At 41.0% G+C, this 26,921-nt stretch overlaps 1 protein-coding gene and 1 non-coding gene across 3 annotated transcripts in view; one reads left to right on the top strand and one right to left on the bottom strand.

Annotated features, from left to right (window-relative positions):
* Positions 1-26,921, top strand: part of Lrrfip2 (LRR binding FLII interacting protein 2) — a 102,478-nt gene that overhangs the window by 19,997 nt on the left and 55,560 nt on the right. Inside the window, exons 3-7 of one of the 2 annotated variants that reach the window (XM_028787052.1) lie at positions 128-272; positions 18,987-19,073; positions 20,547-20,597; positions 25,514-25,570; positions 25,677-25,721. In XM_028787052.1, coding sequence (XP_028642885.1) covers positions 183-272; positions 18,987-19,073; positions 20,547-20,597; positions 25,514-25,570; positions 25,677-25,721 — 330 coding nt within the window. In that variant the 5' untranslated portion in view covers positions 128-182. The remainder of the gene's footprint in view (positions 1-127; positions 273-18,986; positions 19,074-20,546; positions 20,598-25,513; positions 25,571-25,676; positions 25,722-26,921) is intronic. The other variant, XM_028787053.1, reaches the window with a different exon arrangement.
* On the bottom strand, positions 13,470-13,573 carry LOC114638573. Its single transcript, XR_003713901.1, has one exon. It is a non-coding gene; the product is annotated as a small nucleolar RNA U13 (small nucleolar RNA).

Here is a 26,921-nt window from a genome sequence, read left to right as displayed (position 1 = left end):
TAGTGGGAAAAGGAATTCATTCACTGGTTTCTTTGGGAAGAAATAGAATTGCAGTGTTAAGTTGAATGTTTAAGCCTTAAGACTCCACGATGAAAACATCCTAACTTACTGTTTTTGTTTATTTCAGTGCTGAACACGAGTAAACTCATTTTCAGAGTTAAAAAATTATTTAAAAAAACAAGATGGGGACTCCTGGTTCTGGAAGGAAAAGAACACCGGTGAAAGATCGATTTTCTGCAGAAGATGAAGCTTTGAGTAACATCGCCAGAGAGGTGTGTGCTGAGGTGTACCAATGGTGTCCATAGATGCTGGGGAGGCAAACATTCGCTTGTTAGCTGGCTGTGGGGTATTTGCTGGGAACAAGACATAAAGCCTGGCCTTTCAGATCATCTGTCTTAGTAAAATGTACTAAGATTTATATCCCTTCTGATTTGATTTTCTGAGAATTCATCTGAAATAAATTTTTTTACTAGTTATGTGCTTTGTGTATGCTTAGAATCTTGGAGGTCTGAGACCGTGACACAGCACACTGAGCTTTGTAGTGCTCAGAGCTGGGGGAAGGTTGACAGAAACTACCCTTAAGGGTGTTTGTTCAGATTTTCAATCCAAGATTGCCTTTTGAAACATTGTTGTAGATCTGTCGATCCATCCATTTATCTGTTGTTGTTGTTTTTGAGAGAGGGTCTCATGAAGCCCAGGCTGGCCTTGAGCTCCCTCCTGTCTCCACCTCCCATTGGTGGGATTCAAGAGTGTGTCACCATATGTGGCTCATGTGATGCTGGAGCTGGATCCCAGGGCCTTGTGCATGCTAGGCAGGCTCAGCAACAACCACGCTGCATCCTGGGCTAGGCTGGAACTTTTGTATTTAATCCTTCAGATACTAACAGCTTCTAGGAAGTTTTTGTTTCAGTTTGTTGATAACTTAGGGGAAAGGAAGGGCAGGAGGAGGGAAGATTTGATGCTTTTCGAATCTCTGCAGCATCTTCTGTGTATTTGGTGTTTAGGAGTGCTCTCAGCCGGGGTGCCTTCCTGAGGCTCTACCTGTGTTTCAGATTCTTAGTGTAGCTCCAGATTTGCGCTTAGGTTTTGAATGATAAATAATATTTTAATTGTGATTTTATCTGTAGGAAATATTAGCATAGGCAAATCCATAGAAGTTGATGGATTGTGATACCAGAGCTGAGAGCATTAGGGAGTAACTGCTCAGGTATATGGGTTTCTTTATTGGGATGATAATGGAACCTTCTGGATTTTGGTAATAGTGATGACTGAGTAACTCTGTGATTATACTAAAAGCACTACATTATCTACTCTACAAGGGTGAACGTTTAGCAAATATACATATACATATCTTAGAGCAAGAGCGAGCGAGCAAGCAAGCATATATACAACTATTAAAAACTTTTTCAATCAGGCAAGATAGCAGTAATATCCTCTTGCTATTTTAATTTGAACTTTTTTGTTGTTGGCATTTAAAAGCTTCTTCCTCATGTAGCCTAGCCTGGCCTCAGAGTCCCTATGTAGACCTTGAACTTCTGATTCTCCTGACTTTATACTGTCCCCACTCCCATGGTAAACATGAAGTTGTATCACCACACCCTTTTAAGAATTATTTTTTTGTAATGTGTCTGTGTGTTCAAACATGGAGGCCAGGGGTCGATATGGAGTGTCTTCTTCAATTGCTTTTTGCCCCTTTTTTATATTTGATTGTGTGTGTATGTATATGTGTGTGTGTGTATGTATGTATGTATGTATGTATGTGTGTGCCACAGTGTGCTGGTGGAGGTCAGGTGACAGCATTCAAAAGTCATTTCTTTCCTTTTCCTGTGGGGTCTGGACTCAGACTGACATCACAGGCTTGCCCATCAGGGCTTTTGCCCTCCGCACCCTGTCACTCTTTTGCCTAATATTTTTGAGACAGGCTCTCTCATTAGAGCTAGAGCTGGCAGTTTGTGTAGATAGGTGGCCAGCAAGCCCCGGGGACCCTCTTGTCTCTCCACTTACTCAGTGCTGGGATTATTGGCATGCACAGCTTTTTAATGTGAGTTCTGTGTGATTGAACTCTGGCCTTCATGCTTGCTTAGCAAGCATTTTAGTGAAGAAGTCACATTTTGTATAATAGTATTTGAAGCAACATTAACTAAAAACTGAGTAGGACATTATTGAAATACAAAAAAGTTATCTAAAAACTGGTTATACAATTACTTTATAGTAGAAGCCAGATATTTTTAGCTAAAAAAGATACTTTAAAAAAAATGAAAAAAAATAGTCCTTTATAGTGACTTTAAGTATTTACATAACTCACATATCTTTAGATAAAAATTAAAATTACCAAAGTGTTTGTTTCACAATTGAAGGTGGACGTGGGGAGGGTTCAATGGTCAGTGCACTTGTCTCACAAGCCTGACAGGTGCAGTTCCTGGAGATTATATAGAGCCAGATGTGGTAGCACACATCTGTAATCCTCTCATATTTGCGGTGAGATGGAAGGAGGAGGTCGGAGAATTGCCTGGAAACTTGAGAGCCTCCTAGCCTGAAGTACATAGTAGGGCAGAATGAGAGCAACAAGGCTGTTTCAACAAGGCTAAAAGCAGAACCACTCTTGTGGTTTGAATATGCTTGGCCCAGGGAGCCGAACTATTAGGAGGTGTGGCCTTGTTGGAAGAAGTGTGTCATTGTAGGAGTGGGCTTTGAGACCCTCCTCTTAACCACATGGGAGTCAGTCTTCTCCTTAATGGCCTTCAGATGTAGAACTCTCAGCTTCTCCTGCTCCAGGCCTGCCTGGGCTCTGACATGCTCCTGTCTTGATGATAATGGACTGAATCTCTGAACTTGTAAGCCAGCCCCAATTAAATGTTGTCGTTTATAAGAGTTGCCTTGATCATGGTGTCTCTTCACAGCAGTAAAACCCTAACTAAGACAACTTTCAGAATTGTCCACTGAACCCTACACATGTGCCCTGGAACACACACACGCACACGCACACGCACACGTACACACAAATGCACATGCACATGCACACACAAAATCAATTTTTAACAAATTATTGGAGCATTTGCCCTTTTTTAAAAAAACAATTATATATACTAAGGAGTAGTCTGAGAAGAAATTGAAACCTTTAGAAAGGAATGCAGATAGCCTTTTTTTCTATAAATATGTTTATTATCATTTTTGAGAATCTCATATATGCATTTAATATATTTTGCTCATTTCTATACTGCATTACACCCAACTCTCTCCATCCAATCTCCTTCCCAACTTCATATCCTTTTTTTTTTTTTAAAAAAATACCTCACAAAGTCCAGTTAGGGCTGCCTGTATGCATGTGGGTGTGGGTGCACCTGCTGGAACATGGGCAGTCTACCAAGAGTCACACCCCTGGGTAAACCGACTCTCCCTTTCCCAGGAGCTGTCAGTTGCCACTAGCTCTTTAGCTAGGGGGTGGGGCCTCATGAGAGCCTCCCCTGTCCATGCTGAAATGTTGACTGGCTTGGTCTTGTATAAGTCTTGCATAGGTAGCCACAGCTGCTGTGAGTTCCTGAGTGTCAAGGACCTTGTCATGTCCAGAAGACACGGTTTTAGAGCAGTCTTTCTGATCTCTGGCTTTTAACAACCGTATTTTCTTTTAGGCAATCTAAATTCTTTTTTTTTTTTTTTTTGGTTTTTTTGAGACAGGGTTTCTCTGTGTAGCCCTGGCTGTCCTCGAACTCACTCTGTAGACCAGGCTGGCCTCGAACTCAGAAATCCGCCTGCCTCTGCCTCCCAAGTGCTGGGATTAAAGGCGTGCACCACCAACGCCCGGCAGCAATCTAAATTCTTTTCAGTGACTGAATAATAATCCTTCCTGTGTATATTCTTTTTGTTCATAAGTTCATTTGTTGACAATACTTTATTGGATTGCCATTTATTGCCTAAGGAGGTAATAGCCATTTAGGCATCTAGGAGACCCAGAAGTCTGTGGCTCTTGATTATAGATGCACAGCCTGAGGAAAAGGTATGGAGAGGTAGATTGGTCTTAGGTAAAAAGACACGTTCTAGCAGTGCTTATGGAGTGGCATCCATAAGAACTGGGCAGAGCTGATGGTATATTGCTGTGCTGAGTAATTAATTTATTTTTAGGTCACGGTAAATAGAAGATTAGAAAAACTTTTGGCAAGTACAGAAGCTTTCTTAAAATGTGGATTACCAGGGCTAGAGAGATGGCTCAGTGGTTAAGAGCACTGGCTGCTCTTCCAGAGGTCCTGAGTTCAATTTCCAACAGCCACATGGAGGCTCACAACCATCTGTAATGGGATCTGATGTCCTCTTCTGTATGTCTGAAGACAGTGACAGTATACTCATATACATAAAATAAATAAATCTTTGAAAAAATGTGGATTACCATAGTCAGCAGGAATTATGAGTATTAATTCCAACTTTCACTTAAGGGTATAGTTACTTTTTAAGACAAACATGAACTTTAGTTTTTGTTTTGAGGCCACATTGGCCTCAAACTAACAGATCCACTTGCCTCTACCTCTGCCTCCCTGCTGTTGGGATTAAAGGCATTTGGTACCACCTAGCTTGTGTTTTATTTAATTAATTTTTTTGAAGTATAATTTTCTTTCTTTTTTTTTCTTTTTTAAAAAATTTAATTTATTTTTGAGACACGATCTTCTTATGTGTCATGCTGGCTGGCTCGCTGAACTCGCTGTGTAGACATGGTTAACTACATCTGGCAAAGTGAACTTTTAATATTCATTCAGCACACATTTTTTGAGCATCTATTATATATGGACATTGCTACATTTGGAGGGTACAGAGTGTACGATTCTACCATGGAGTTTCGATTTGAAAGGGGAAATAGACACTGAAGACCACATAATGGATTCTTCCTCAAATTTCAGACACTTAACAATTCCTTTTTGTCTTGAAAAAAATCTGTGTCTGCTATAGTCACTGGGATTCTTAGAATGAAGGAAATATGTAATATGTGTATTTATAACTGCTAAGTGCTTTGAGAGAACAGTAAACAGTTTCATTAAAGAGTGTGCCACAAGGGACGTCTTTGAGGGCCTTGGGAAGGCTTCCTTGGAGGAAGTGGCCTTTCACCTGAGGTTTGAAGGATGAGGGCTATTCCTCAAGGGAGAGAGGCAGTTGTCAGAGAACTTTTTGTAAGCTTGTGAGGTTGGAGGAATGTTTAGAATTCAAGGACTAACGGCAGCAGCTAAGGTTTATTCAACTTTTACTATTATACACTGTCTCAGGTACTTTAGTGAGCAGCCCCAGGCCTTTTAATGCATTCCTATTTCATCAGTGCTGAATATAAGCCACGGAGATGTCAGGTAACCTTGCCAAGTCCATAATGCTTGGGAGGGCGAGAGCTGGAATTCCCATAGTTCCTGACCTCTTAAAGATGTGGATGCCATCATCTGGGGCCTCAGGTGACAGCTGAGACAGAGGAGAAGAAAGAGGAATTAACTAATTCAAGCTAGCAGTTTGCAGTTAGGGGCTAGTTTTGTTCCCTGGGAACAATGTCAATGTATGTGGACATTTGTGTCTGTCACAGTGAAGGGTGGCATTTGGAAGGTGCCCTGGCAGGTGTGGGTAGAGGCTGAGGATGTTGCTAAATTTCCCTGTGCACAGCACAAGCATGATTAGCAGGAACCCTGGTGGTAGACTCTGTTTAGGAGCATTAGTCTGTACTGAGAACAGTGGGAAGATACTGAAGGTTTGTGTAGGAAGTGGAATGATCAAAAGGATGACTTAGTATAGGCTGGAGATTGTATCAGAGAAGAGGCATCTGTGGTTTCAGGAGGTGAGTCAGGAGCCACAGGTGGTGGGGGTGTAGGAATGGGGAGATGAGTAGTTGGTGCTCTTGAGTGGCTATGGATAGGTGGCAGAGACAGGACTCGGGCGAATACATCTGGATAGATGGTAGGGAGAATCAGAATGGGGGTAGGGCATGATTGCATGTTGGCATGTGTTGTATTTCAGGTGGCTGTGAGACAGCCACATGGAGACTTCACAGAGTGGTTTGAGAGCACAGACTTCGAGCTCAAAGTTGAGGGGTAGCTTTAGCAGGTTCTCGATTCTTGTATCTTGTTGGCACATGGGAGTGATTGAACTCATAGCGTGATTGCTGTCATCTAGGGCGAGGGGAAGGTGACTTCTCTTGGCTGAGTTGTAAAGAGTTCCAGGTCAAGTTAGAGTTTTATCTTTGATACCTTTTTTTTTTCTTTATGTATTTGATTTAGATTATTCTGTGCAAATTGGGTTTGTCAGAAAAAATAATTCCTCAAGTCAGTTATTCCTCTTTGTAATTTAAAAGTGTTCTCAATGTTGGTTCAGGGTTAGGTTCATTAGTGATTGTGAAATAGCAGTTACTTTTTTCAATTATGAGAAGTAAATGGTTTTCCATTTCTACCCAGTTTAAAAAAAAAAAAACAAAACCAAAATGTCCTCCTTTCTGCTTGTACATCGTCTGAAAGAGCTGGTCTAAGTTGTGACTTTACCCAGAATTCTTTCAGGTGTCACAGTGCATGCACTGAGCCAGTCTCTGTTTCCTCCTTATCCTCAGCTGAGGAGAAAAAGGAGAAAGCGAGATGGAGCTGAAGCACTCTTTGTTGCCAGGCTACCCACTGCTGCCTGCTTGTCACCTCCTGCCTGCTTGTCACTGACTTCAGGAAGACCAGTATTGCTCTCAGTATTTCACCTTGATTTGTCGCTGTCTGGAATCAAGGGAGCATGATTATGCTAAAGGTTTCATTTTGTCTAGGTGTGACTGAGATGGTCACTGTCACCTTTGCCATTCAGATCCTTCAATACCAGTATGGTAAATGGGAAGTACAGTGGTGTGTCTCCCCATGCCCCATCCCCCCAGTACTTTTACATGGTACTCAACATCCCTCCTTTGGTTAGATTGTATCATTGGAGATCCTACATTTTGCTTTTCTTGAGCTATTTATTAGTTTGTAACCAGATCTCAGTAATTAAACTTCTTAACCTTTGATTTCCTTTCTTATTTGGTAAGATTGTTTTTGCTGTCAAGAGGTCTCTGAGTAAAAAGAAGATACAGTTGTTTGACAATTATGAAAAGATGAGTTAAATTTTCTAGATTTTATTATTTTAGTTTTATCTAATACATATTAATGCCTATGTCCAGAAAAATTTAAATATTTGTTCTCAAATATCAAAGCTTTTTAAAAAATTATTAAGCACAATACATTTTAAGGTCTAACTAAGAAAAAAAGATACCTCACATTTTGGACTGAAGGGAAGTTGCTAGGAACATGAAATAATAACTCTTATTTGTTAATTTGGAAACCATGGCAACACAATAAATATTATGTCTCTTAATTTGTTCTTCAGTGTTCTTTTGGCCTGAGTGCCATGGAAGAATAAACAAAATTAACAGTAAGTGCTGAGCACGCACTACCTGAGTTAGTCATTTTTTTCTGGAGGGTTTCAGTCTTTTTTTAGACACAATCTGACTGTATAGCCCTGTCTGACCTCAAATTTTTGATCCTACCTCCAGCTCCCAAGTGCTGGTATTATAGGCCCCTGCCTTCACACATCTAGTGAGTGAGAAAAGATTTACTTCAGCTCAGTGGCCCCAAACTCATAGTGGTTCCTTGTGCCTCAGTTCCCTGATTTTTGTATTTTGAATCCCAAGTGTCTGTAGGTACAAGGATCTGAAACAGGTAGTAGGGTGTGGAGAACTGAACTGCTGGGCTAGTAGCTCATGGCCTATCACGTGAATCCTTCACACTGTGTGTCCAGTGGGAGGTGGTGATGCTGGAGGGGTTGGCCTATCAGGAAGGGGGGCGGTTCCTGCTGAGGAGTTGGAATTGACTTTGAATGCTATGGGGCCACAATCAGATTAGGCCTCAGAGGCAGTTTCCCTAGTCACCATGGGAAGTGTCTGGGGTCTGGAGGAGGGGAGAGCATGGTGAGAAAGTTGCTCTTTGCATCTCTGGAGATGGTGAGAGCGGGGAGGAAGCTGTGGCAGAGGGAAGGCAAAAGTTTAGGGAGAATGGCAAAGTGTCCACACCTATGGGGGCTGAGTAGGTGGGCTCAGGGACTGAGCTGTAGGGGAGGCTAGGAAAAGGGAAAGAGCCTTATGGGTTTTCATCACTTCATCTTCTGAGTTGAGGGACAGTGATAGAAACTATAAACAAGAAGAGAGACATTAAAGGAAAGATTCTATGTTTAATTAGGGATTTATTGAGTATGAAGTTCTTGTGGGACAGGATCCATTTCTTATAGCCCATTAGATCAGATGGGTGGGGAGGAGCCTGCCCAGGACATGAAGATTGGCTGACTTTTATCAACTGAAGTTAGTATCACCCAGGAGAGAAGATAGAATACAGAGACAGAAGATTAAGCCTGGAAACTCCAGTTCTGTTAAAACGTTAAGGATCTACAAAAGAAATGTGTGTCCACATAGGATTCAGAAGAGGGATAGTAGAGAGCACAGAGAAAACCAGAAGGCGTTAGTGCTGCAGGACACCAGGAGCTTTCAGAAGGAACGAGGGGCTAGTGATTTCAGCTGCCCAGAGAGAAGTGAGATAAGAACTTAGGAATTCCACTGGGTTTGGTAGTTAGAGGTCATTAGTGACCTCTGACTGAGTAGTTTCAGTTCAGTGATTTGGGCAGAAGCCAGACTGTAGTCATTTGAACCAAGTGGGAAGTGAGGCGGGAGCTATGTGAGAACTGGGCTGCCAAGGGAGACTGTAGATCTGAGCTGGGTGTAGATTCCTTACTCAAGTTTTAAAGATGGGACAGACCTTGTATGCCCAATTTTGATGAACCAATAGATGGAGAAGCTAAGACAGGAAAGGTGGATAGTTGGGACAGGGTCCTGGGTGGGTGAGTCATACATGGCATTTTGGAGGGTTGTGTTTGAGGGTAGTGGGCTTGGGGCAGCTCTGACCTCAAACAGGAGGGGTAGCTCTTCAGTGGGACTTCAGATAAAGGAAAAAGGACAGCATAGAGTCTGAGAGGTCTGACCTGGGCAAGAAGATGGGGAGGGAATGCCTCCTTCAGGCCACAACCTATAGTTTCTACTTCAGGCACATCTCTAGACACATTTGAAAGATTCCTTCTGTGGTGGGAAAGCATTGGCACAAGAGGAGAAATACCTCATGTAGGACAGAAAAGAAAAATGATATTGCAGAACTTTCTCCATTGACAGTGAATACCCTTTCCATTGTATTTCTTAGAAATGCTCTCCTTCCCGTTTATTTAAAACAGTCTGTATTAGTATGACACAGTTGTCAGTGGTGCCTATTTTGTTCTGAAAGCTTCTGTGGTTTATAGAGTATATATGTCCTAAAAACAAACCCAAAACACCTATTTGTGGCTCATGAGGTACTCTTTATAACTTGATGGACCTACCCCAATTTACAGAATGTATGTATGTTTTATAGTTGGTTAACTCTGTTGCCTCTGAATTGTTAGATACTAGATTCAGTCTATTGTGAAGTAAACATACCTTTGTTTCATACCAGAATAGTAGTTTCAAGTGAGATGTGATATTTGCATTTTATCAAAGTAAAGAGTGAACACTGACCAGCTGCCTTGTCTATCCAATGAACAGAGTTCTACCAGGATTGACAGGCCTCAGGTGAGTCTCTGATTGGAATGCCGCAGGAATCTCCAGCAAATTTAACCTAGTCACTATGCCTGCTAAACGTAAGCAGTTACAGAATCTGAATTTAAAATGCAGAAAGCTTGTGAATGCTTTTGGGTATTGGACACCAGAAGGTCTATCAAGGCTGACAGTGTTTTAAGTTTGAAAAGTTTTACTGTGCTTGTTCCTGGGGTTTCAGTAGGTTGACTCAATAGCATATATCGGGAAGTCTCAAAGAAGGGAGAAACTGAGGTTAGAATTAGGAAGCTTTGTAGTGCTCTAGGTGAAAGTAGTAAGAGCTGTTGGGAAGAGGGGGAATCTGTTGGAAAGGATTTAGGATGGATTTGGAGGGTCGGAGGTCCTGAGGCTTGAATGGGATGGTGTGGGCTCCCTTGCTGGAGACGGGGGACTAGTGAAGCCAGGCTGCCCACTGGATAAGGGTAGAGTTGCTTTCACTCACCCTGGTCTGCTGCTAGCTCATCCATTAGGTGTTAGAGATGAGGCTTTGATTATGACTGAGAAGTCAGAGTGTGTGGTGCTGGATCTGAATCCTCATTGGTTCAGAGCTGAAACTACGATCAAAGATGAGCAGAAAGGTGGGGCACAGTAAAAGGAGGTCATCTGCATCTGGTGTGCAGGACTGGCCAGAGAACCAATAGAACAGCCAGGGCAACTCCACAGAAAAGAAAACTGGAGCTCATTTGAAAACCACCCAAAGCAAAGCGCTGTGGTTTGTCTGAGGAGGTTGGCTCAGACTACATGTATAGACAGGTTGTAGCAAAGTGGGTAAGAGCACAGACTACCAATGTGAGTCTTAGGATGTGAGTCTTGGCGCCAGTATTTGCAGGTGAGGTGATGTTATTGACAAGGTATTTGTCCTCTGTACCTCAGAGATTGATTTTGTGGATTAGAAGCAATCAGGCATCCAGTCTTGCTAATAAGTCAGTGTTCAAATGGCAACAGTCAGGGCAATGAGATCTCTCTTTGCCCACTATCTGCAGAGTGTGGTTTTTATTTATTTTTTTGAGGTGGGATCTTGCTGTGTTGTCTTTGCTGGATTCAAATTCCTGGCCTCAAGATTCTCTGGCCTCAGCCTCCAGACCAGCTGGGACTACAGTTATACCTGACTATGCCAGGTGAAAGTTTGGGTTTTGATTATGAGGAAGTTATTCTGATAATATTGTTTAATTTTAGGTAAGGTTATCCCTTAACAGACTTACTACAGTTTGAATTGGATTCTGATGTATTTTCATAAGCTTATTCCTCAGACTTTATTCCTGGATCATGGTATTTAAAGAATACTTAGGGTTTACTTAGTAATTGGTCCAAGAAATTCTATGTATTCTGTGCCCCTCTTTGAGATTTCTAATGTTTATTGTTATTAATATTCTGACTTAAAAAGAAGTTCAACCCCAATATTTCCTAAACCTTGTAGGCCATAAAATTTCCTTTTATATGTTTATACATTAAAGTTTGTGAACTGGAATTTTGTACATTTTAGTATTTCTCTCTCTTTCTCTCTGTCTCTCTCTCTCTGCCCCCCTCTCTCTCTATCTCTGTCTCTTGCTCTCTTGACATTTGTCTCCCTCCTTCTATATGTGTGTTTGTGTATGTCTTTGAGATAGGTTCTCATATAGCCCAGGCTGGCCTTAGACTCATGATGTAGATAAGGATGGCATACTCTTGCCATAGCCTCCTAAGTACCAGAATTGCAGATATGTGCCTCCACACCTTGTAACTTAGGTTTTTTTTAATGGACTTTTATTTATTAAGAAAACTTAACTTATGTTATAATTCAGTGTGCTGGAGAGCTGGTTCAGTGGCTAAGAGCATTGACTACTCTTGCAGAGGATCTGGGTTTGATTCCCAGAACCCACATGGTGACGTACAACTGTCTGCAACTTCAGGCTCAGACAATCTAACATCTTTTTCTGCCCCTGGTCACTGCATGTGCATGGTGCACAGGCATAAATAGAGACAAAAACACCCATACACATAAAATAAAGATTAAAAAAGTATATAACTCAGTGATCAACACATGTACCATTTTAGGCTATTACATGCTTTTAAAACCTGCTCACTGTGATGTGCTATTATCATCTTTTATCTAATTGCATAGCATTTCATCAGCCCTGGAGAACTCCCTTCTTAATTAGCAGTCACTCCCTATCTCATCCTTCCCTGACAACCAGTAGTCTAGTTTCTGTCTGTATAGATTTGCTTATTCTTGGTATTTTATAGACGTAGAATCACGTGTCACTTTTCCTATCTGTCATTTCTCACTCAGCAAAATGTTTTCAGGGTTCTTCTATGTTTCAGCCTTTATTAGTCTGTGTTTGTTTTAGTGGCCGAGTAGTATTCCAGCAGTGGCTCCCCCACATTTGTTTACCCACTCGCCAGCTGCTGGAATGTTGCTTATCTCTGCATTTTGACTGTTAGGAGCAGAACTGCTGTGAATATTTGTGGGAACATGTGTCTCCATCTCCCTTAGGTTCACATCTAGGGTGAATGCTGGGCTTTATGGCAACTCTGTCTTTAACTTCTGGAGAAACTGCCACACTTTTCCAAAGCAACTGGATACTGTTGTACACTTCCAGCAGGGTGTGTGGGTTTTGATCTTGCCACATTCTTGCCAGCTCTAATTACTTTGCCTTAAAAAATAATTTATTTTATTAAAGTCATTCTAGTAGCTGTGACTGGTGGCTGAGTGGATGTGAGGTCTTTTTCCATCTTTTTTTCCCCTCTCCTTTCTCATTAACTTTTTTTCTTTCTTTCTTTCTTTTTTTTTTTTTTAATGAGTCTTAAAATATGTAACACGGTTTTGGTCAAGTTCTTTCCATTAATAAGCACTGAGTAAAAACAAACAACAGTAATGACTCAAAGCTTCCGTATACCTAGAAACATGTGTCCACACAACATTGTTTCTTCCTGAAGCTTTTTCCATACTCATCTTTTATGGGATGTTCTCTTTTCACTGACTAGGTACCAAGTGTCAGGGATGATGTTCGACCTGTCCCTGAGGCACCTGGGCAAAGTTGATGGCCTTCCCAACTCTTGTGCTTCTTGAATATAGTCAAGGAAGCTTCTTAACAGGCAGCCTTGATGAGGACCTTACCAATGATGACAGCTGTGCCAGCTTTCAGCTTCGTAGCCGAACAGCAGTGAGCCTTGTCTTCAGCACACTCTCAAGCAGTGAGCTGTGTGAGGCTGGTAGACGGGGGGAAGCTGCATGGATTTAGTTTGTATGGCTCGGGATAGCTGCTTCCAGTGACAGGTCTCGGTTTTCTTCTTCTTGTTTGCTCTTATTTGTAGCACTGCCTGGAAAAACATGTTTAATGAACAGCTCTCTCAAGAGTAGCTTCACTCAAAGCATGTGGTGCATCTCACCACATTTCACTTGTGACATGGACTGGAGAAAGGCAGCCACTGCACTACATTTGAGAACTCTAGTTTCCGTCAGTTCACAGGGAGCATAGCAATACCACCAGTATTGTAAACATTCTGGAAGGGCAGGCACAAAGGCCTGTAGTTCTACAAGCTGGTGGCAGGATTCAGTCTGTGCCTCAAGTGTGTGGTTCCACTGGCATTGCCACCTCGTGAGTGACATTCCGTCCTGTGAACAAAGGCATGTTAGCACTTGACCTAGACCAGGAATTTGGCACAAATGCTCACTATGAAGGTTGTAGTTCATTTTCTTAGTGTGAGTGCTGCCTTACTAAGCAAGAACTTTGTCCCTCTTCTGGCTGCAGGGACCAACAATTAGTTGTTTCATACCGAGTATATAAGCTAGAAGGTATGCACATGGGTCTGCTAGCCTGTTTTTTTTTTTCTTTCATTTTCATTTTTTTCTTTTTCATGTCAGACAGGTAATGTGACCATATCATAACAAGGTTTATGCACAGCACATATGGCGCAATGGTGTGAACACCCAGTCATCATGCTTTATGAACCAGAAAGGATCAGCCTTTTTTTAAAAAAACAAAACAAAACAAAACAAAAAACCAAAAAAAAAAAAAAAACCCCAAAAAACCAGGTTTCTCCATGTAGCCCTGGCTGCCCTGGAACTCCTTTTGTAGACCAGATGGGCCTCAAACTCAGAGGTCCACCCGCCTCTGCCTTTCCATTGCTTTTTGAGAGACCATCTTTAAATTTACCAACATCAGTGACAACAATCAAGGCAGCATACGTAGTCTGTGCTGATGCACCTGCCATTACATTTAATATAAAAGTCTATGCCCTAGGGTGTTGCAGTCGATATTAGAAAAGGCGGCTTGGCCCCACTTGCTCCTGGCTGCCACCATGTTCCTGTTCTATGTTACTGCTCTAACCACAGCACCGGCTGGCCAGGAGCAAGATGTTGGCATGGCTGTTGTAAGCATGGCTTTTGGGCCAACTCTGCCACCCTTATAGTGCTTGGCTCAACCCCATCCTCGCAGTACCTGGTAGGAATAGGACTCTTAATTCTTAAGATTATCCAATGGATTTATATATTAGCAAATGCTCAACACACAAGAGAATTGTTAGAACTAGAATTGTTAACCCAATTAGAATTGTTAACCTAATATCTAACCTCTTGACATGAGTAACTACCCGAGACTCCTAGAGACATGTATGTCTGCCTCTATCTTGCTTTTCTTTTTCCTTTCTCCTCCTTCTTCCTTTCTCCTTCCTTCCTCCTCCCAACTCCTAGCTCCACCTACCTACCTCTTCTACTGCTCAGTCATAGAGATCCGCTGCAAATACAGTGGGCAGGAAAGGTCCTGCAATATGAGGGCATCAGTGCGAGTCATTTCATACTTGCAGGTCTCAGATGTCCACAGATGTCAATGGTGATAGCTGCTCATGCTCGGCCCTCACTTCGTCTTAAGTCCCAGACATAGTCAAAGGATCCCCTTGCCCAGCTCAGCTGCCTACTTTACAAGCTTTAAGATCTTGTTTTTACATTTTATTTTATGTGTTTGAGTGCTTTGCTTGCATATGTCTTATACACCACACATGTGCCTGGTGCCCAAGGAAATCAGAGGAGGGTGTTAGATAACTTGGAACTAGAGTTACAGATGGTTGTGAGCTGCCATGTGGATGCTAGAAACTCAGTCTTCTGCAAGAATAGCAAAGTGCTCCTAATCACTGAGCTCTCTCTAGGACCATGCTTCACAGAATTTTAAATGTTTTCTTTTCATCCTACTGCGTTTGCAGACCAGCTGGGCTGTAAGGCTAGACTAGCCTGCATCTACATGTCCACTGATGCTATTATTGGTAGATGGATCTCCTCCTTTCCCATTTCATTTAGAGAGTTTTCATGATGTCTGTGTTCTGGTAGCAAATCCACTGCAAAAGCCTTAGAGTTGTGTGTGTGTGTGTGTATTTAATGAAATCTCTCTATGTTGCCTGTTATGCTACAGGACTTGAACTGCTGTGCTCCTCCTCCCTCAGCCTAAGTGCTTGAGACTAACTGAGATTACGAGGTCATGCTACAATACTTAGTGTGGGTTGTTGTTGTTTGAGACAGTCTCTATTTAGGCCAAGCTAGCTTGAAACTGGATGTGTAGCCCAGACTGGCTTCCAGTTTACAACTCTTCTGCCTCAGTCTCCTGAGTGCTGGGATTACAAGCCCACATTATGGTTTTAGTTTGTTATATACTTCACATACCTCATATGTCAGAGCACAACCACCAGCTTCACTTTTAGAGAACTGGTCCTGTGCAGACCTGAGTGCACAGGAGACTTCTCAACCTGAATTCCAGTTCCACAGTTTTTCATGTTAGTGTTAGGAATTGGGGTCATTTTAGACTAAAAACATAAATGATGTAGGCTTCCAAATATTATTATTTCATGTGTGATCGCAGTCTGTATGATCACTTCTCAACTTAGCTAAATCTTTTCTGGAGAAATATGCATTACATTGAGTTTACCATAGTAACCATTTAGAGTGTGCATTCCTGCACATTATGTGCATTTTGTACACTTATATTTTGTAACTGTCACCTCAATCCTCCTGCAGAACCTTGTTATTTTTCAGCCCCGAAACTTGGTCCCTATTAAACACTGAAGTTTTTGCTCCTCTTTTAGCACTTAGCAACCATCCTTCTACTTTCTGTCTCTACGAATCTCATCTTAGGTACCTTAGGTAAGCACAGCGATAGAATCCATCTGGGTTTACCTTGCTTCACTTAAGTTCTTCATAAGATTCATCTGTGTGGTGATATCAAAACGTCCTTCCCTCCTAAAGACTGAGCAATATCCAGTCATAGGTCTTAATGTAATTTGCTTATCCATCCATTAATGGACCTTTAGGTTGTTGTCACCTTGTGATTTTTGGGACTATGACGCTGTAAACAAAAATGTCTGTTTGGGTCTCTGCTGTTAAGTCTTTTGTATTTTATCTTTCAGTGAAATTATTTGTATCAAATGATCTTTCCGTGTTTAGTTTGAATTCAGTTTGAACTTTGTTCGTTCCATTTACTTTGTGTATGTGAGAGAGGTACATAGGAAGATAAGTCTGCATGCGCTTTCCCATGGATCATATTCTAGGTGAAACCAGTGTGGCAGTTGTAGAGCTCAGGCTTTGTCTGCTGGGTCGAACTCAGCCTTGGCTTCTCAGTGTCCTAGAGCAGTGTATAGGAAGAACCAGATCAACTGCCACCATCTCCACAGAGCTAGGTGCAGTAACAAAAGGAAGACCATGTGAATCTCTCTGAGTACATGGTTTTTCCTTTGGTTGTTAAAGAAATACAATTGAACAGATTTCAGTAATCTATAATTTGGGTTGTTAGGTTTCATTTTAGTGTAGATTGTAGAGAATTGGCAACAGATCCTGGAGGGATAGAACTGGTATTTTTGAACTGAATTTCTAACAGAGACTACAACTAGAAAGCTAAAGTATATAGAATGAAAATTCTTACTCATTGCCATGGCTATAATTTAAAAGTGTTTGAAACTTTTATTACTTTATAGATTCAAATGCATTTGCTATCTACAAGATGTAACTAAGCCTTGAAGTCTTTTTCTGTGAAGTACAAACTCTCATAAGAAAGTATTGCCAGAATGGGAGTAAATAGGAATTAACTGTTAGCTGTGCCTTGCTAGCCCAAACTAATTTCTTCCTAGCAGTTTTGTCTCCCAGGGCAGAGGCTGGTCATCTCACACTGTGTAATTTAGCACTTACTATAATTGCTTATGGAATGGATGTTTTAGGCACTGACTGAGTATGTTCTTATGGATGAGCATAAATACAACAATACAAAGGGAAGCATCTCTTGTATTTCCAATTAGACTAAGGATGTGGCCAAGAACAGGGAAATCACCACAAAGCAGAGACCAGAGAGATCTGAATGGTCCATTGTAGCACGTCAAACTGTTTATGAATTTCCTTGATAGTTTGGCTTTAGTTGGCAATATACTTTTTTTTTCTTTCCTTTTTCTTTTTTCTTTTTTTTCTTTTCTTCTTTTTTTTGTTTTTAGCAAATGTTGAGGCATTAAAGTTGTAGAGTGCCAAGAGGCATATGATTCTAAAACGTTTCATTTGTTGGGTGTTTTGCCTGCATGTCTTTGTCTTCTACTTGTGTGCCTAGTGCCCAGATGCATTTCCTGGAACTAGAGTTACAGACAGTTGTGAGTGACCATGTGGGTGTTAAGAACTGAACTCAGGTCCCTGACTGTCCTGGAACTCACTGTGTATACCAGGATGGCTCCAGCTCACAGAGATCTGCCACCTCTCGCTTATTTTTTAATTCTTAAAAATTGCTTTTAATACATTGTGTGTGTGTGTGTGTGTGTGTGTGTGTGTGTGTGTGTGATGATAACTTGCATGGTTAATTTTCTCCTTCTGCCATGTATGTCCCAGGGCCTTTACCTTCTGGGTCATATTTGTGTACTCTTCCAACCCCAAAAGACAAGGTCTCTTTGGGTAGTCTTGGCCGGCCTGGAACTCACTGTGTAGGCAGGATAGTCTTGACATTTTATTGCATTCCTACTTCCCCTGCCTCCTGAGTGTTGGTTTTAGAGGTGTATGTCACCACACCTGGCTTGAAGTGTTAATGTAAAGTTATAAAGGAATATAGAGATATGAGTATACAGTGTTTATGAAAGACAAAGGCAAGGAGTTATCCTGTGTTGTGGGAACTCTTTCCTCAGGAGATGTAGACAGATGTCTTGCTCTTTATTATAGGGGCTCCTACAATAGACCAAAGTATGATTGTACTAACGTTAATCAGGCCTGTGTACAGGGCATGATCAGGGAGTCACTTACAGGAGCAGAGGAGCCGCACCACCCATGATCTCGCACTATGGAGAAGGATGAGTTTTGTGAAGTTGCTTAGATGGAGTCTCCCTGTCAGCTAGCCTTCCACTGTGTGGACTCGAGCACCTTCTGAGGCCACACAGCCATGTGCAGTTGGGGCAGAGTCTCACTCAGCAGAAAGGGGGTGGGGTGGGATTAAGATGGGAGGAGCCTTGTTTCTGCTTTCACCTCTTCCCTCCTGGCCTTGCTGTCCCTCCACTTCTTACTTTAACTACAGGCAACTGGAACCAGTAGAAGGTTTGAAAACCTGAGTGGCGTCAGAGACATCTTTGTCCATTTTTTGGTCACGTAGAGGATGGATTATAGGGCAGATTCTAGAGAGATGATTTGAAGGTGGTTGTAGTCCAAGCAGGAAACAGAGCTGAGCTTTCCCTTTGTGACTCCATTTACATCAAATGTGAGCACAGCAGATCCTTAGATCGTAGCAGTTACTTGGAGCTAGTAGGGGGTATAACAGGGAGTTATTACTCATGTATGTGGGGTTCCTCTTTGAGGCTCTTGAGTTCATAGTACTAAAACCCACCAAATTATATTCTTCAAAATGTTGAGTTAGTCTGCATCCATGCTGCCCTGAACACACCTGGTTGTCTTTAAAAATGGTATTACCTTTGATGCTTAAATTATATCTTACTTTAAGAGGGAAGGGTAGGGATGGAGGCCACAGGGAACAGGTGGAGACCCTGAAACAAGCAGAGTTCAAGACAGTGATAGCGAGTTTAAATATTGGCAATATTGAAAATCAAGTAGAAGCTGTTTCTCAAGTTCTTAGTCTGTACAATTGAAATGCTAAGAAATTAAGGAACAGAGCAAGTTTGGGGAAGTAAGTAGTGAGCTGTGTACTAAATGTGTAGTCAAGGCAAGCAGCTGAAGATAATGGCCCTGACTTCAAGACGTGAGGCTAGAGAGAAAGGGGAATGGATGAACGTTGATTGAAGTCAGGCAAACTTGTTAAAAATGGTATTTTCTTTTTCCAACCTCCTTGGAAGATATGTCCCATTGTTCCTTGTCCTCAAGTCTGGTATGTAAGTACTTTTGTCATCTTTTTGTAAAACCAAGGTTTATGTTACTTTTCAGGCAGAAGCAAGGCTAGCAGCAAAGCGGGCCGCCAGGGCAGAAGCAAGAGACATCCGCATGAGGGAACTGGAACGACAGCAGAGAGAGGTAACAGAGGCTGCCTTAGCTGGTGCATACGTACGTGCTGCATGTGTGCAGTGTATCGGGGTGAGGGGAGGAAATGATGAAGGAGAAATCTCACGGTCTCAGACCTCCATTTCCAGGGCAGGAGTACAGAGGGCTTTTGTGAGACACAGGCATTATAGTGAGGTAGTGACAGGGAAATCCGCATGATGAACAGACTTCCTCAAGGTGCAGTCTCCTCCCCCAACACAGGTCTGGGTTCTGCCTTCCTAGGTGAGCAACTGCTTTTTCCTTTTAGATAAACCAGTTCAGAATGAACACAGAGAGAGGAGGGGACATTGCAGAACATATATGAAAAAGATGGGTTGTTAAAACTACAGGGGCCCAGGGTGCAAAAGTAAGGGCCCTTTATTTCACTTCATAATTCCAATTCTCTGCCTTCACAATAATCAATTTAGTGAGTCTCTTCTGGACATTTTCCTATGTTTTCTGACTTATAATATAAACAGTCTTTGCCTGCATTGTTACTATGCTCACCGTCAATCCTATTTCCATAGAATGGAGGGAGACACCTCCATAATAGATCCTTGTGCTAAATGGGGAAGTTTTGAAATGGAAGGTTTTACATGAGATGTGTGCAGGTCCAGGCAGAAACATCACAGTGAACCCTGATCTCCCCAGCTAGCTAGCTGAATCCTCATGCTTACCATTTTGAAGGATATTTGGTAAGGTAGGGAAATGTTCATGTAAGAATATGTGGGAAACCCCAAACTATAAAATTAGTAGGATACCCCAACACAAAAAATAAGACAACCAGTGCCTATATCTAGGGTCAGAAAGAACTGGTTTCATCAGTACCTTGGTTTGTTGTATGGAATTATAATGGGTTTCATTATGTTCTGTAGTTTACAGATTTATATTATGCTTTTGTCATCAAAAAAGTGGAAAAAAGTAAAATGGGTAAATGGAACTGACCTAACATAGCATACTTGTTAACCTTTCTCTCTGACATGGACTTGAGTCTGAAAACACTCACAATAATGTTTTAATATTGTATTTACAAAGGGAAAAACATTCGTGGAGGAGTAGAGAACAATTTATTTTGATGTTATTAGTTGATTTTCTATTGATAAGTTAAAAAAGAAATTTATATATTTGTGTTCTATGTTGATGTAATTTTCTCCCTTAGATACGGCTTCAAATATTGGCTGCAGTTCTTGGTTTGGAATGCAATGTTCCAATGCATTGTCTTTGTACTCTTAAGGTTACATGAAGTTATAAATAGAAGAGATAGCTATTAATAGAAGTTCTATCTATGCAGAGAACCATGTATCTTTTTGTTACTGAACATACTAGTTTATTAATTTCTTGTATTTTCAAAATATAGCTTTGAGTCTCCTACTATTGTTGTCTAGGGCAAGTGTGTGTGACTGAGACTTTTTTGGAGAATGGAGTGAATTGAAAACCACTCAGCTCATAAAACTTTTGTGTTTATAGCCTTCTCATCATTCCTTTGACCGGAAATGGGGACAGATTCACAAGTGGCTGGTAGGCCAGGATTGCCTGCCCTGCATGCTGTGATAACTGCTGAACTAATGCAGCCTGGAAGCAAAACATTGACTAATGGTTTGCGAAGTAGGCGATGTGTTCTGTGTGGGGCTAAAGGTCACAGAGGAGCTGTTCTGTCTGTAGTGGATCAGATGGATACTGGAGTCCAGCATTTTCTTTTGTAATCAATAGATTCTCTTTCAACTCATGAAAGCCCCAGATGAAGAAAGGTTGGGTAAATGGATGTATGTTTTCTTTGAATGGGTTTGCTCCCCCCCCCCTCCCCCAGTTCCTGCTTCCTCCTCTCATTCTCCATCTTTAAAAGTTCACTCAGGCTTTCCATGGGAGGTAACCCTAGGTCTTAGCCCATGTCTTCTGAATTCTGTTCTGATTTCATCTCTTAGCTCTTTGTCAAGTCCTCTACTCCCATTGCAGACTTTTAGCTACAAAAGCAAATGACATGAGCCAGTAGAATACTAGTTGGCAACCATGAACTTTTTTCAAGTTCAGTTATTTTCTAATCAGGATTATTAATTTGATATGTAACTAGCTTGAAAGGTGTGGTATACGAAGCCCAATAATATTATGCAAATACTTGAAAGTGTATTTTTATGGGAAATGTTGATAGGTTTATTAATCACCAGATTCAAAGAGAAGTTTCCCAGAGAGTTTAGGAACATTGTCTCAGCCACTGCTCAAACATCACCGTCCCAAACAAGTGGCCTGTAGAGCAACACGTTAAGGAGCAGCCGTCCCTCCATGGTCCGCCGTGCTGACCTTTGTATTTAACCCTTCATTGTGATAATCAGCTTAGACAACTGAAAAAGATGATTGGCAGTCTGAAGGGAGTGGCTCCTCATGTGTGTGTTTGCTGTTTTGGAGTGCGATCTGTTCTTTGTAACTGAAAGTAGTATAATTAATTTTATCTAATACATTTTCTGCATGGGTCATAGTAATACACGAAGAAGAGTATTTTGTTTGAATAAACAAAATCACTTAATTTTACATATAGATACTTTAATTTGTTGTTTTAACTAAGCATTTTAATTCTAAAATAGCTTAATGTTTTAGTAGCTTAGGTCAAACTAGAAAAATTAAATACAAATAAAAGCATATATTAAAAACCTGATACTTGTCTGTTCAGGGGCTGTGAAGATAATCATTTAAAAGAGTCATCGATTTGTGTGTATCTTAACTCGTGAGAGTACTAGACTTATGAGGTTTTTGGATGGAGGCCTAAAGTGCAGTTGGTGGTTGACCTGAGTCTTGACTGAGAGTTAGGACAGGGCATACATAGAAGGCAGGGTTTGGTTCAGATGGGAGTAACCACACCGCACTCCTGCTATGCTGTTTCCTTCTTCCAAGTGGAGTCTCCTATTCCCTCTTGCCTCATTCTCGCTCCCTTGTTAGTGAGCCCACATGGCTATGTGATATTCTTGATATAAACTCTAAGTGGTTAATAAGTTTTTAGTGAAATCTATAGCACTTAATCACAAATAGGACTGTTGATAGATGATTCTTTCCATGTTAAATATTTCCCTTGATTCTAACTCTTTTGTGTGTGTGTGTGTGTGTGTGTGTGTGTGTGTGTGTGAGATTGGCTTGCTGGGAGGTGACTGGGGAGCATTAGAACAGGAAGTTCAGGAGTGAAGGAAGCTGCTGGGTGTAGCTTTTCCCTCACTTTACTGTAGGGGCACTTGCCAGTTTAATATATGGGCTTTTGTCAACTGGAAACAGTCTAGAAGTACCTGGGAAGAAGGAATCATTATAGCTGAGGAATTTCATCCATCAGATTGGCCTATGGCCATGTCTATAAGGCATTTTCTTAATTACTAACTGATGTAGAAAGGTCCAGCCTACTGTGGGTGGTGCCCTAGGTAGATGGGCCAGGCTGTATAAGAAAGGTAGCTGAGCAAGCCAGAGGAGGCAACACAGTAAGCAGTGTTCCTCAAGGGTCTCTGCATCAGTTCCTGCCTCTAGGTTCCTGCCCTGACTTCCCTCACTGATGAACTGTAACCAGTAAGTCAAATAAACCTTTCTTCCCCTAACTTGGTTTTGGTCAGTGTTTTATAAATCATAGCAACAGGAAGCAAACTAGGACAAGAGAGGAACAGGTAGAGATTTAGTGACTGACACTGGCAGAGTCAGAGTCAGAATGTGAAGGAGGAAGGGGAGCCAGCACTGGTGCAGAGGTGAAGCAGGTTAAGGGGAGGGCCGTGTCCTCCTGGGTTTCCACACAGTCCTGTGCAGCCAGCTGGCCATTTCTCATGATTCTTATTTCAAGTTGTATGCTTCAGTCAGCAGCCTTTGTGTGGCTGGAAGAGTAAATGCTGTTTCTAGGGTTTCCTAATTTGAAACTGAAGGAGCAACTCCAGTGCCAGCTTAATAATATTTGTAGACAGAGAAGACAGCCAGGCTTGCTCTTGGGGCTGTGGTTTCCTTTTACTGAAACCACTTCTCCTCACTTAAATGAACTTTTAAAAAGAGTGTGTTTTAAATTGATTAACCCAATTTGAATATAATAAGATAAAGTTCCAGAAAGTTTTGCTTTGAAGTTTTTATACTTTATTAGTTCTTATAAGAAACTTAGTCATCATAGAGAACATCATTGCAGAACCTTTTCTCCATCTGTATTTTACCCCTATCAACTACTGGCTTTTTATCCACGACTTTAAAATTTTAGAATACTAGGGCTGCACTCAGAACAGGCGGAAACTCTGTCTCTGAGCTTTATTTCCAGCCTGCTTTTTACTTTTTGAGACAAAGTCTAGGTTGTCCTTCTGTCTAAGTTGAAGAAGTCTGTTGGTTGTGACCTTCCTAGTGTGGGTGCTTAATTTGTCATTCATGAGAGTTGCCAGTCCTCAGTCAGGGAGGAAAGAACTCCCAAAAGTTTGGACTGAATATGTCCCTGTCATTTAAATCTTGTCACGCTTGGGTTGCTCAGCCCTAATAAGGCTACCCAGGATTATGACAGCGATTGTTTCTCATGACTTCTCAAAGAAGAGGAACACTCTGCTTTGTATTATAACATTGAGAAGACAGTTTGCTGTAATCTGTTTGTTACTGGTTCTGTTACTTAAGGAAGAGACACTGGGTGTTATTGTAGTACTATAGATCTGACCTGGATGATGCAGAGGGCTGTTCCTCTATGGAAGAGAGGCCCTGAGTTTGTTGTTTCTGTGTAATTGAGGCACAGCAGGGTGGATGTTGTATTTATGGTTCTGTGGTGTGCTGAGTCTGTGGATCTAAATGCTGGCCCCAGCTGTGCTCTTTAGCTTTCTGGGAGATAACTTTCTATCCTGAAGATGAGGGATGTGTTCTGCAGATGTGTTTTCATTTGTTTGCTTTAGATACAGGTCTTAACTATGTAACCCTGAATGGCCTGAACCCACTTTGTAGACCAGGCTCATCTCAAACTCACAGAGATCTGCCTGCCTCTGCCTCCTAAATGCTGGGATTAAAGGAATGTACCAACACATTTGGCTAGATGTGTTGTCTAAAAGTGCTCTTCTGTGGTTGGTAAAATGGAAAGGAAAGAGAGTAAAGAGAAGTTTAGATATTCAGCTTGAATATCAGCTTGGTATCCCAAATGACACCAGTGGGCATGTAAAATTAATATCCCTATGTAACACAAGGGTTTCTAATTAGTTTGGAATCTGTTACCACTTAGCATTCTGTGCTCTGCTGTGCTAACTCACAAACTTGTCTCCAAAACTTGTGGTTCACTTACAGAAAGTTGAAATCAATGATTCATACCTAGAGATCACAACCTTGTTGGAAATGAGTCACAAATCATCATGTTATCTTTAAACAGAATTTAGGACATGTATTATCAATTTAGCAGTATATATAGCGGGTGTCAAAAGATGATTTTTAAAAAAACTGTACACAAAAACTGAGACTGAAATGAAGGAATAAACTGGCATTTTGTTTGGATTACTATTTGTGTTGCAATGGATAGCCAGAGATAGCCCCATCTGTGTTCATTGGCATAATGGTCTAGTTGATTACTGTAGGGCACGATAGCATCGTATAATTTTAGAAGATAGCATTGCCATTGAAAGGCAAGCCTACCTAGACTAGTTAGTCATAGTGCAAATTACTTTAACAATTTAGACCTTAAAATTCTGAAAAATCAGAAATTCCTTGTGGTCACAGGTGATCATATTTTGGGTACTAGCTATTTGATACCCATGTAAAGCTTTGCTGTTTTACTGCTGATGGGCAAGTGTGGAAATGTTTAGAATTACACATAATTACACATAGTCAACTGTAAAGTGTAGTCAGTCTCTTTATAAGCTGTATATGGCATGATTTAACTCTACCAACTGTGAAACATATATGTTATTTCTTCTGAGTGGTTTATCACATTGACACACTGGGGTGTATTTCCTTATTTCTTTTATTTTTCAGTTAGAATAGTGAGAGAAGTAGGGGAAAAACAAAACAAAGAAACCAACCAAAAAGTTTCCTCACAGTGAGCTCTAGGCTACAACCTAAGCATTTTTAAAGCAATGTGCATTCTTCTTAAAATACAACTCTGACAGAGCAAATGTTTCTTCTCCCTCTATAAGCCAGCGCTTACAGTGAAGAAGTCAATCTCTGTGTTTTCAGTTCTTTACTCAGCGTCTGTTTGCTGAGTGCTGTCACGTGTTTTTATCTCTGCGTGTTGAGCTCTCTGGGCCACAAGTGTTTGGACATTTGCACACGTGCTGAAGTAAAAACGCTGCCATGCTTGTGTCTGCTTTCCTCTCAAAGCAGCAATGCTACCCAGCTCAGCTCTGGAACCCAAGTGTCCAAACCTGCTTATCCTTAGAAGATGTCGCTGTGCTTTTGATGGGTGCTTTTGCTCCTTTGCTGTGACAAACAATTATTTGTTCAGTGATTAATTATTGGTGTACTTTCTTCTTTCCCAGGAAGATTCAGAAAGGGCCAGATATTCTCACCGGTCTGGTCACCACCATCTTTACCTGGTTTGTGGTAACATATATGTATATATATAAGCTTACCTATGGTGCTGTCCCTCACTGGCTTCATTCACTCACAAACCTGCAATGTGTGTGCTTTTATTTTTGTCAGGGAGTAGAGGATACACTGTCCCTTCGAAGCCTTGGCAGTTACAGGGTTGGTATTCTAAGATGCTTACACTGAATAGCAAAGCTTTTAACCTTGAACTCCTTCAGCACTAGTGATTATCTAAGCAGTCTGACAATATCCAATTATACTTCTGCCTTTAACAATAAGTGGAAAATGCTGGCAAAGGTCTTTAGTGGAAAGAGATGTTTTCCTCTCAGATTATTGCTAGAAGTGAATCAATTCTAAAATCTTAGCTATTTTTATCTTAACAGAGGCCCATTCTCAATTTCTACAGAAATAGCTTTGATTTTTAAAAATATCACAAAATGGTAAGGTTGAGTTTTCTAAAATAACATCTACTTTGTCCTAATTTTTAGTTTTTTTTTTTTTTCTCTTTTTGTATTTTAAACTGACAATCTATTGAATGAGCAATAGCTTTGGGGCTTGCCTGATTATTTACAATTATAATTACATGAAACTATTGACTGGAAAATTTTTCTTGTCATGTGTAGGAATTATGTTTTGACATTTTGATTGGCACAGTAGTATCCCAGCCTTCAGTGTGGATACTGTAAATTGAGTGTGCTTTGTTGCCTAAAGTCCTGTGTGCTGTGCCGCAGCACAGCCTCTCCTTTTATTTCTTAGAGAGCTGTGGCAGAAGACGTGTTTTGCATTTTATGTTATTTATGTTTTTTATTAGTAAAGTCATCTTTCATACTAAGGGGTGCATCTGTTCCAACTCTGATCTTCTTCCTACCATATATACAAATGGCCTAGTTAAGCTATTCCAGCATACCAGGTATTAACACATTTATATTTGTAAACACTCCATTATGCTCTAATACATTGTTTTCTTTTGGTGTATGTAATCTATTGTGTTTTTAGAATAAGTTTGTACACTGGTTTTAAGTTATAACTGCTCTCTTTATTTACAAATTTTAGAATTGTTTTAGAGTATTTTTCAAGTTTTTAAATAAATCTAAGATTATCAGTGACTTAAAGGTGGCATTATAACTGGTATCAGTGACTTAAAGATGGCATTATAACTGGTATCAGTGACTTAAAGATGGCATTATAGGTGGTTGGAAAGCTGGCTCACCAGTTAAAAATCACTTGCTGCCTTTGCAGAGGACCTGGGTTGAATTCTTAGCACCCACATGACTGCAGCTCAATTTATAACTCCAGATCTAGGGCATCTGATGCCATCTTTCTAGCCTCTGCAGGCACCAGGGATACACACTGTACACA

The sequence above is a fragment of the Grammomys surdaster genome, unplaced genomic scaffold, assembly GCF_004785775.1.
Source record: "Grammomys surdaster isolate TR1022 unplaced genomic scaffold, NIH_TR_1.0 125606, whole genome shotgun sequence".
In the NCBI taxonomy this organism is placed as follows: Eukaryota; Metazoa; Chordata; class Mammalia; order Rodentia; family Muridae; genus Grammomys; species Grammomys surdaster.
The sequence above is the reverse complement of the archived record's forward strand: the minus strand, read 5'-3'. Positions and strand labels throughout refer to the sequence as shown.